General features: G+C 48.8%; 1 protein-coding gene across 7 annotated transcripts; it reads right to left on the minus strand.

Moving 5' to 3' along the window:
* Positions 1–4,439: 4,439 nt before the first annotated feature.
* MYD88 (myeloid differentiation primary response 88) lies at positions 4,440–9,169 on the minus strand. 7 transcript variants are annotated; one of them, XM_011999501.1, is made up of 5 exons: positions 8,409–9,169; positions 7,433–7,567; positions 6,882–7,043; positions 6,583–6,674; positions 4,440–6,322 (listed from the first exon to the last, which is right to left on the minus strand). In XM_011999501.1, the coding sequence occupies exons 1-5, from the start codon at positions 8,773–8,775 to the stop codon at positions 6,302–6,304; spliced, it is 777 nt and encodes a 258-aa protein (XP_011854891.1). In that variant the 5' UTR covers positions 8,776–9,169; the 3' UTR covers positions 4,440–6,301. The 7 variants fall into 7 exon arrangements, with proteins under 7 accessions (XP_011854891.1, XP_011854889.1, XP_011854887.1 ...); XM_011999499.1 differs by having other exon boundaries at positions 6,863–7,043; XM_011999497.1 differs by having other exon boundaries at positions 6,579–6,674; positions 6,863–7,043.
* Between the last annotated feature and the right edge of the window lie 910 nt (positions 9,170–10,079).

Below are 10,079 nucleotides of genomic sequence, written 5' to 3' on the forward strand. Positions count from 1 at the left end.
ACATCTTTCTACTGGTTCTCTTGTTTTTCTTTCTTAGTATTCCAAGATTTTTTTTCTTGTATTTCTTTCTTTTTCAAAAACTTCCTTTAGCTATTCTTTTAGGGTAGGCCTGCTGTTGACAAATTCTCATGGTTTTTCTTCATCTGAGAATGTCTTGATTTCCTCCTCATTCCTGAGTAATATTTTCACTGGATATAGAATTTTGAGTTGACAGGGTTTTTTTTCAGTCTTTGAAAAATGTTGTGCCAATGTCTTCTGACCTCTATGGCTTCCGATGGAAGAAATCTACTGCCATTCAAACATTTTTTCATTATTGGTAAGGCATCATTTCTCTCTGGCTGCTTGCAATATTTGTTTCTTTGTCTTTAATTCTCAGAGGTTAGACTATGAGGTACCTTGGTGTGGATTTCTTGGGGTTTATAATGGTTGGGGTTTGCTCACCTTCTTGGCTCTATAGGTTTATGGGTTTTGTTGTTAGTGGTGGTTTTTTTTTTTCCATATTGGGCAAATTTTCAACCATATTTATTTTAATACTTTTTTAGCTCCAAATTACTTCTCCTCTCCTTTTGGGACTCTGATGACATACATGTTAGACTTTTTTTTATTGTCCCACAAATTACTGAGACTTAATTTTTTTCCAGTCTATTTTCTCTCTTTTGTTCAGATTGGGTGGTTCCTATTGGTTTGTCTTCAAGTTCACTGATTCTTTGCTATCGACGTCTTACAACAGAACCCATCCAGTAAGTTTTTTCTTTTTTTTTTTTCAGTGCTAACGTTTCAATTTAATTGTTTATATCTTCTATTTCTTTTCTGAGACTTTAAAAAAATTTGTTTCAAGGATGTTTACAATTACTTATTGAAGCATTTTTACACTGGCTGCTTTAAAGTTCTTTTCAGAAAATTTTAACATCTGTGTCATTTTGGTGTTAGCATCTGTTGATTGTCTTTTCTTGCTTAAGTTGAGATTTTCCTGATTCTTGGTATGTTGACTGATTTTCAGCCTTGGACATTTTGGATGCTATGTTATGAGGCTGGATCTCTTTTAGATCTTCTGTTTTAGTTAGCCTTCTTTGACATCAAAACAATGCTGTCTGGTGGAGGTAGAAGTGCAGGTTACTCTATTGACATCCCAGGGTAGAGGTGAGGGAAAACAAGGGAGAGAGTGCCTAGTTACTGCTGGGTCAGGATGAGAGTTCAGGCTGCCCACTAAGCCTCCCCTGATACAGCCTTGGCTGGGAGGGAGAAGGATGCCTTGTTGCTACTCCCCATCTGGCCTCCACTGGCATGATAGAGGACATTACAGCTGGGCAGTGGTGAAAGTGTTGACTCTCTGCTAGACTCCCTCTGACACCCAAGTAGGTGGGAGTGGAAGTTTAGGTTCCCCATTTGGTCTTTACTGGCAGGGTGTAGGTAATACTACAATTTTTTCCATGGTTTAGCTGGAGTGGTTATTTTGTACAAATTTTCTTCCTTGCAAGACTGTCCCTTTCTGGTCCTTTGGCTAGTAAGTGCAGGTTTTCCTTTTTTTTTTTTTTTCCTTTACCTGCACTCATTATAGTTTTCTGCCTTCTCCATACTCAATTTGAGATCTATTAGGCATAGGCAAAAACAAAACCCTAGGCCAGTGCCATGTGATTCCACAGGTCCTGAGGTCCCTAACCATTCTATCTTCTTCTTTCAACGCTTCAGAGTCTCCTTTTATTTGTGTTTTATATAATGTCCAGGGTGTTTTGCCTGTACTTAGCAGAGGGAATAAGCAGAAGTGTTTTTACTCTATATTGTCTCAGAACCAGACATCCCTAAGGGCATTTAAAACATTCTGTATCATCTGGCAAATAGCCAGTGGGGACAATGTTCCCCTAAATTGATGGTGCGGTCCCTCATCTTCCACCCTTACCTGCCCAGTGTTCTGCTGTGTGAATTTTTTTTTTTTTTTTTTGAGACAGAGTCTTGCTCTATTAGTGCAGTGGCATGATCTCAGCTCACTGAAACCTCAGCCTCCTGGGTTCAAGTGATTCTCCTGCCTCAGCCTCCCAAATAGCTGGGATTACAGGAATGCACCACCATGCCTGGCAAAATTTTGTATTTTTTGTAGAGACAGGGTTTCACCATGTGTGCCAGGCTGGTCTTGAACTCCTGACCTCAAATGATCCACCCGCCTCAGCCTCGCAAAGTGCTGGGATTGTAGGCATGAGCCACTGTGCCCAGCCTGTCTTATTTCACTTAGCGTTATTATGCGACATTGCAGCATATATCAGAATGTCTTTCATTTTTAAGGCTAAGTAAAATTCTGTTGTACGTATATACCACATTTCATTTACCCATTTATCTGTTGATAGATGTTGGCTTGGTTACACCTTTTGTCTATTGTGAATAATGCTGCTACAAACATGGGTGTACAAACATGTCTTCAAGACCCTGCTTTCAATTCTTTGGGGTATATACTCCCAAGTGGAATCACTGGATCATATGGTAATTCTGTTTGTAATTTTATGAGGAATTGCCATACTGTTTACTATAGCAGCTATACCATTTTATATTCCCATCAAAAGTGTACAAAGGTTCCAATTTCTCCACATCTTCAGCAATGCTTGGTGTATATATAAAGATATAAATATATATATATATTTTTTATAGTAGCCATTCTAATGGGTATGAAGTGGTATCTATCTCATGGTGGTTCTGATTTGCTTTCCCTAATTAATGATATTGAACATATTTTTATGTGCTTATTGGCCACTTGTATGTTTTTTTCTTTTTGTTTGTTTCTTTATTTTTTTTTTTTAGACAGGGTCTCGCTCTGTTGCCCAAGCTAGAGTGCAGTGGCGCAATCTTGGCTCGTGGCAACCTTCGTCTCCTAGGCGATCTTCCCACCTCAGCCTCCCGAGTGGCTGGGACTACAGGTGCATGCCACTACGCCTGGCTAATTTTTGTATTTTTTGTAGAGACAGGGTTTTGCCATGTAGCCCAGGCTGGTCTCCAACTCCTAGGCTCAAGCAATCCACCCACCCCAGTCTCCCAAAGTGCTGAGATCACAGATGTGAGCCACCACACCCATCCCTCATTTGTATATCTTCTTTGGAGAAACGTCTGTCTAAGTCTTTAGCCCATTTTTGAGTTAGGTTGTTTGTTTCTTTTGTTGTTGAGTTGTAAGAGTTTTTTTTTTATACATTCCAGATATTAACCCCTTATCAGATATATGACCCAGTATTGTCTTTTTACAATTGGTCAGTTTGAACCAGCAACCAACAAAGTCATACTATATTAGTGCATTTGATCTTTATGACCCAAGTCTTATCTCATCTAGAGGAAATCCCTCTCTCCAATTCTCTCCCTGGTCATTAACTTGTGGCGAAATCCATGTCCATCGTCATGCAGAATCGTAGTTTTGAATTACAACTATGCTGCTGCCCTCCAAAGTTTCCTGCTTTACCTTTGATAATTTCAGCAGTAAATTTTCCTTATTGAAAAAGGAAAGTTTCTCTTTTGAATGCTCCTAGAGGACTAAAACTGAAAATGAGAAGAGGAAGCTTTATTCACATTTGGGAACCCAGCTAATGGGAAGGAAGGCACTGGAGACAGGCAGGTGTGAGGAGTGTGAGGGTCAGATAGGGGTGGGGAGCGCACATTTGGGTCAACAGCCTGGCCTGAGAGAAGAGAGGCTTTTCCCAAGAGGGGACCGGCCCAGGACTGTCTCCCCAGCCATAGGCAGCACATGGCAGACCCTGGGGGCACTGCCAGGGCCACACTGTGGCTCTGCTTCCCAGGGGATGCTGGAGAGAAAGGTTCGGCCTCAGGAGTTCTCTGAGTACACAGGGCCTTCCCAGGAGTACCTGAGGGCACAGGGGCAAGGCTGGGGAGGCTCCAGCATCCAAGTGGCTCAAGAGCCAGGACATGGCAGCAGATAGACCACTGAGACAAAAGCTACTGTCACTGACAATGTCTGAGCACTCTAAAATATCACTAGAGTTCTCTCTGGGATTATTATGAGTTTTTTTCTTTGTATTTTCCAAATTTTCTTAAACAGTGAAAAAGCAATACATTTGCTTTAAAAATAGATCAGTACCTTTAGGATTAACATAGATGTGCCCAAAGAAGATTAATAGGAATAACAGTGCAGTGCTCAGTGGCTAGAGTTGGGGGGTCCTCCAGACTCTTTGGAGCATAGATTAGCCCCTACTCAAAGACTGGGCCAGGGCCCAGGAGCATGGCACAACCCAGAAAAGATTGAACGTGGCCGGAGGAGGGCAGTCTCCTGAGTGTCTTTAGCTGAGATCAGTATTCCTGGTTCTGCCTGCAGCCCTGCTGAGGACTGAACCTATGAGGAGGGGGCCCAGCTTTCAGGAAGCCCCTGCCAAATCCACTGGAACCCACCCAGTGGACCAGCTTCTCTTACCCACATTACTGCTTCCAAACCTCTTCCGCTCAACACACAAAAGTTTCCAAGGTAGAATATTCTTTATTATGATAAACTCAGGATGCAGGATGTATTCCAGGATACAGAAGAATGGCAAATATAGGCTTTTCTCAGATATCTTTGAAATTATTATAATGCATACAAAATATGTAGAAGATGCTTCTTGAGATTGCTCTAAAATTTCCAATATTAAAGGGGGACAGGTGCATGGCAGCTGAACACCTCAACAAGATCATACATAGAGGGGTCTCCATTCCCTCCCAAGATCCTGAGAAAAGACACCTTGCTCCAGCCTGGCTGAAAGTGGAGCAAAGAGATGCATTTTCTATTGGATTTAGGGTCCTAAGGTCTGCCCTGGGGCACAGACACTTAAGACCATGACACCTTGTCCCCAAAGGACAGCTTGAGAGTAATGTACAAATCACTCTGGGAAGGAGAGAGGGAGAGAACAGCTGTGTCTGTAGTTCATTGTTGTGTGAGTTTACGCAGCTCTCCTCTCTCTGTGCTTCATTAGAGGTATAAATACCAGTTCACTGGGTCCTTTCCAGAGTTTGGTTTCAATGAGTAGGGACACAAGAGAAAAGGAATACAAGAGTGCCCAATTTTTGTTCAGGGACATGGTTGGGCTCCCTCAATGATGGGACTTTCCCACTTAGCTGTTCCTGGGAGCTGTACCTAGAGAAACGTTTGTATGCAGCTGCCTGTGTGTGTGAGAGTGCACGTCTGTACATATGTGTGTGTCTGTGTGTGAGTTTGTATGCGCCCATGTGCCCACAAGCTTTGGGGCAGGAGGCTCTTATATGGTCGCTGTTTGTAAACAAATAACTTTGTAAGGCAATCAAGGTACAAAGTTGGTGGGAAAGCTCTCAGAGGGTGGCCCAGGGAGGAAGGCTCCCTGCTCACATCATTACAGTGACTCATCTCCAGAACTCATACTTGATGAATATGCCAGAGGCCAGGATCCCTTCTCATGCCAGGTGGAGCTGAGAGCATGACCACAGGCATCCTGACAGGCGAAAATGAAAAGCAGCTCAAGCTGCTCAGGCAAGTCTCTTGGGGACTCATCACTGCTGAAGGTTGGGCAGAAGCTGGGAGGTGTCAAAGATGCAGATGAGAGGTGGACCCATTAAGAAATAAGGCTCAAGGTGGGATCTCCTTGTGCTGGGCCAACCTGCTTCCCCACCTGCCCTGTGGGGAAGTGGAATGGGAGGTGTGCAGAGAGGCACTGAAGCATCAGTAGGCATCATTGTGGAAGAAGCTGCCTCAGCAGTGTCGTGGTCACAGCAGTGGCCAACATGTAGTCCAGCAACAGCCAGCTCTCCCGCAACCAAGACTGCCCTCCCCCAGGAGACCCGGAGCTATGCTTCACCTTTCCCTACAGGGATTCAAACATAGCTACTCTCTGTTCTCCCCATCCTACTCCTCAAGTGAGGAAACTGAAGCTAAAGATGTATGAATGGCTCAGAGCAGAGCTGGCTCTGCTGGTCCTTCTCCTAGCCCCAGCTGGTCCTGTTCTATACTGTCCTGGCTGATAATCCAGCAAGTGGACATGCCACTCACAGCTACTGGTTCCATGCAGAACATGAAATGTGATGTCCAGCTGCTGCAGATATGTCTGTGAAGTTGGCCTCTCCAGGAATTGAGAGGCAAGTAGAGCACAGATTCCTCCTAATAACCAAAGGAGGAGGCAGGGCAGAAGTACATGGACAGGCAGACAGATACACGCACACCCAGGGCCTCAGAACAGTCTTCAGGGCAGGGACAAGGCCTTGGCAAGGCGAGTCCAGAACCAAGATTTGGTGCAGGGGTTGGTGTAATCGCAGACAGTGATGAACCTCAGGATGCTGGGGAACTCTTTCTTCATCGCCTTGTACTTGATGGGGATCAGTCGCTTCTGATGGGCACCTGCAAGCCAAGGGGTGCCCCATGGTGGGACAAGCCCAGTCTTCAACACAGGGGTTAACAACAGCCATCCCCCATCTAAGCACCCTGGCACACATTCACTCACACAAAAAGGTACACACATGTACACATGCTCAGGTGTGCAGAGATCTTCAGCAGTTCTTTGGTACTGCATCCACAGCCCTTGGGGAGGGAAGGCTGACAATCCAGAGGCCCCACCTACACATTCCCTCATTATCTTGCCAGAGCAGGGTTGAGCTTACCTGGAGAGAGGCTGAGTGCAAATTTGGTCTGGAAGTCACATTCCTTGCTCTGCAGGTAATCATCAGAGACAACCACCACCATCCGGCGGCACCTAGGGAAGAGTGGGCAGGCTGCAGGTCCCGTGGCAACTTAGTCCAGCATATCCCCTGGGAATAGCTTCAGGAAGAGCCCACTGTGCCCAGGCTGGACAGTGCACAACTAGGAGGAGATGCCCAGTATCTGGACCCCAGGGCAGGGCTTCATGCATCCACCCACCCACCCCATGGCCTTCTAGCCAACCTCTTTTCGATGAGTTCACTAGCAATGGACCAGACACAGGTGCCAGGCAGGACATCACGGTCAGACACACACAACTTCAGTCGATAGTTTGTCTGTTCCAGTTGCCGGATCATCTCCTGCACAAACTGGATGTCGCTGGGGCAATAGCAGATGAAGGCATCGAAACGCTCAGGCATATGCCCTGGGTGCACAGCACAAGGGTGGTGGTCAGAGCTCCATGGGAAGTCTTGGGAGGGGTCCAGCCAAGAGTCCCCTGCCTAGGCAACCCTGGGCCCTGTACCCTTCCCAAGATGATACTCCTCAGAGAAAGTGCCCTTCCTGGGAGAGGAAAGATGAATACCTCAGGGGCTAAGCTCTGGATTAACCACGAGACAGACATTGTTTCATGAGCATCTCACAGCAATCCAGATGTAAGACTATTATCTCCATTTCTCAGGTGAGGAAACTGAGGCTCAGAAAGATTAAGTGACTTGCCCAAGGTCCCACTGCCCATCTGCTTCCAACACCCATGCTCTTAACGCCACAATGTCCTATTCCACCTGTCTCATGGGAACAGTATTGGACCCTTACCCAGGGGGTCGTCAAGTGTGGTGATGCCCGCCAGTTCTGCTGTCCGTGGGACACTGCTGTCTACAGCGGCCACCTGTAAAGGCTTCTCAGCCTCCTCCTGCTGCTGCTTCAAGATATACTTTTGGCAATCTTCCTCTGTGGGGAAGAGACAGGGTAAAGCAGGTTCGCTGGGAGTGCCCACCTCTTTACCCGCAGTCAGGATCCAGGCACTGTCCCACCTCCTCCGCCTGGGTTGTTCTAGAGGGCTTCCCCAGCTCACTGGTGCCATGAGCAGTTCAACAGCTCTAAGAAGTTGAGCTCCCACTGGCTCTCACTGACCCAAAGGGATGTCAGTGGTGTTCTGGCTTTCTGGAAGGCCATCAAAGTCAGGTTTGTATCTCTGTCCCTTCCTAGGGATCCTGAGAATGGTACCAAGCTAGGTCTGCTTCTTCTAGGATTCAGGGCAGATGTGAGCAAGGCGCTGGGCATGCCAGAAAGGCTCAGGAGACCCACTGGTTATGGTGCAGTGAGGGCAGTGATTCCAACCCAGAAGGTGTGCCTGTCTGTGGGCAGCTGTACCCAATGCCCATGCATGTATATTATGTAAGTGCCACTGAGTAGAAAGAAGGGCTGCATTTCCCCAGGATCTGAGATTTCTAAGACAGTCCACTGTCAGTCACCCCACCTGTCCTGTTGCTCTACTTGAAACAGCCCAGATGCCCCCACAGAAGCCTGATTCTGACTCCTGGTCCTACCTGAAAGCCTCTGCCTAAGCTGCTTTCTTTCCATCTCGCCTCTCCGGACCTTTCTCCAGTCCTTCTTAATAACCAGTCCCGGTTATTAAGAAGGAACGGGACCCACATGGTTCTCCCGCTGCAGGCTTCTCCGGCCCCCGAGGCAGGAAATGGGGTCTCTCCATGGGAGACAGGATGCTGAGGCCGCGGAAAGTCAGCCTCCTCACCCCCCAGGTACGAGGCCAGGAAGGGGACGTCCTCACCAATGCTGGGTCCCAGCTCCAGCAGCACGTCGTCGCGGCCCAGCTTGGTAAGCAGCTCCAGCAGTCGGCCTACCGAGGCGCCAGGGCGTCCCTGCCAGGCGTCCAGCAGCCTGCCAGTGGGGTCGGCGTGCGTCTCCAGTTGCCGGATCTCCAAGTACTCAAAGTCCATCTCCTCCGCCAGCGCGGTCCAGTCGGCCGCCACCTGTGTCCGCACGTTCAAGAACAGAGATAGGCGGCGCCGCACTCGCATGTTGAGAGCAGCCAGGGGAAGGGAGGATGTGGAGGAGACCGGGGCCGCAGGCTCAGTGCCGGGACCTCCTGCAGCCATGGCGGGCTGTCCTGGAGCCTCGGCGCGGTCGGGTCGCATTGTCTGCCAGCGCTTCCTCTTTCTCCTACGACACCCGCCCCGCCCCGCCCCGCCGGCTTTCGCTTTCCGAGAAGCGCCGCCCTGCCCTACAATCCGGAGCCCCACGCAAAAGTGCGGAGGCGGGGGCTCCCACCTCTACCCTTGAGGTCTGGAGGCGGGGGATGTGGGAGCGTGAGAAGTAGGAATATGCCTTTTGAGATCTGGAGAGGTCCACAGCACTGCCCTCGAGGGTCTGATGATGGTAGTAGTAGGTAGGCGGCGGAGTGAGAACGACCCTCCTTCAGAGGTTGTAGGAAACGGGCCTTGCTTTTTGGGATCTGGTGGAGCCACAGTTCTTCTACTGGGGAATCTGAGGGGTTCATACGGTCCTGCCCTAGAGGATGGCGAGGAGGGGACAAGTGGGAAGGCACCACCTCTGCCCTCCACTGTCTCTGGGGAACACGCAATCCTGCCAGTAGGGGTAAGGGAAGACCCCTGCCGTGCTCCCCAGGTGGGAGTGGGAAAGGGACAGCTGTCTTCTGGAGCCTGAGGCATGCCGTGACCCTGCCATCAAAATGGTTGGGGACGTCATGACACTAGGTTGGGGACCACAAGGCACCCTGTCCTTTGGTGTCTGTGGGAAGCCCAGCGCTACTCTCCAGGGTCTCAGGTAAAGACATGGCCCTGCTGTTGGGAGTCAAGGGGGCACGTGGCCTTGCTCTTTAGGTTTAGGGACACAGTCCTGACCTAGGGAGCCCTGGTTCATTCATTTACTCATTCAACAAGTACTTATTGATCATCTACTAAGTGTCAAGCCTGTCCAGGCTCTCTGCCTTGGTGGAGCCCCCAGCCTAGCACGGGAAATGGGCACTAATAAAATCATTCCAATTGGGTGTGAAACTGGTAAAAGTGTGAAACGTTCATTCTCCAGTTAGAGAGCTTGTCACACCCCGGCACCTCTGTAAAATCTGTTCTCCCGGCCAGTCCGGAAGCCCAAATTCCCTATCTTCTCGAAAGAATGGCAAAGCCCACCCACGTCGGAGTAGGACTCGGGCGTCTCGGAAGTATTTAGGTCCCCCAGCTCGGGTACTGGGACCGGAGGGATAGCAGAGCCAACTAGGAAGTGGGTAGAGGAATTAGAGCCCCGGTTTCCATCTCCATCTCGCAAGCGGAAAGCGGTCCTGGCGCTCCAGCCTTCCGTTTAGCTGCGGGCAGGAGACATGGGTTTGGGGGTCGGGTCTCGGATTTGGCTACAAAAGGTGGAAAGGCTTCCGCTCTGCATTTCTGGGCGGGGATTCGTAAAGATCCACCTTTTGGTTGGCTGC

This window comes from Mandrillus leucophaeus, unplaced genomic scaffold (assembly GCF_000951045.1).
Source record: "Mandrillus leucophaeus isolate KB7577 unplaced genomic scaffold, Mleu.le_1.0 Scaffold595, whole genome shotgun sequence".
NCBI lineage: Eukaryota > Metazoa > Chordata > Mammalia > Primates > Cercopithecidae > Mandrillus > Mandrillus leucophaeus.

Excerpts from the sequence above, each read along its gene's own strand:
- MYD88 (XM_011999497.1), bottom strand. The coding sequence starts at position 8,775 with ATGCGACCCGACCGCGCCGAGGCTCCAGGACAGCCCGCCATGGCTGCA. Across the intron at positions 7,568-8,408 it reads GGAGCTGGGACCCAGCATTG|AGGAAGATTGCCAAAAGTAT; the intron begins GTGAGGACGTCC and ends TCTTCCCCACAG. Across the intron at positions 6,323-6,578 it reads CTCAGCCTCTCTCCAGGTAA|GTGCCCATCAGAAGCGACTG; the intron begins GCTCAACCCTGC and ends CTTGGCTTGCAG.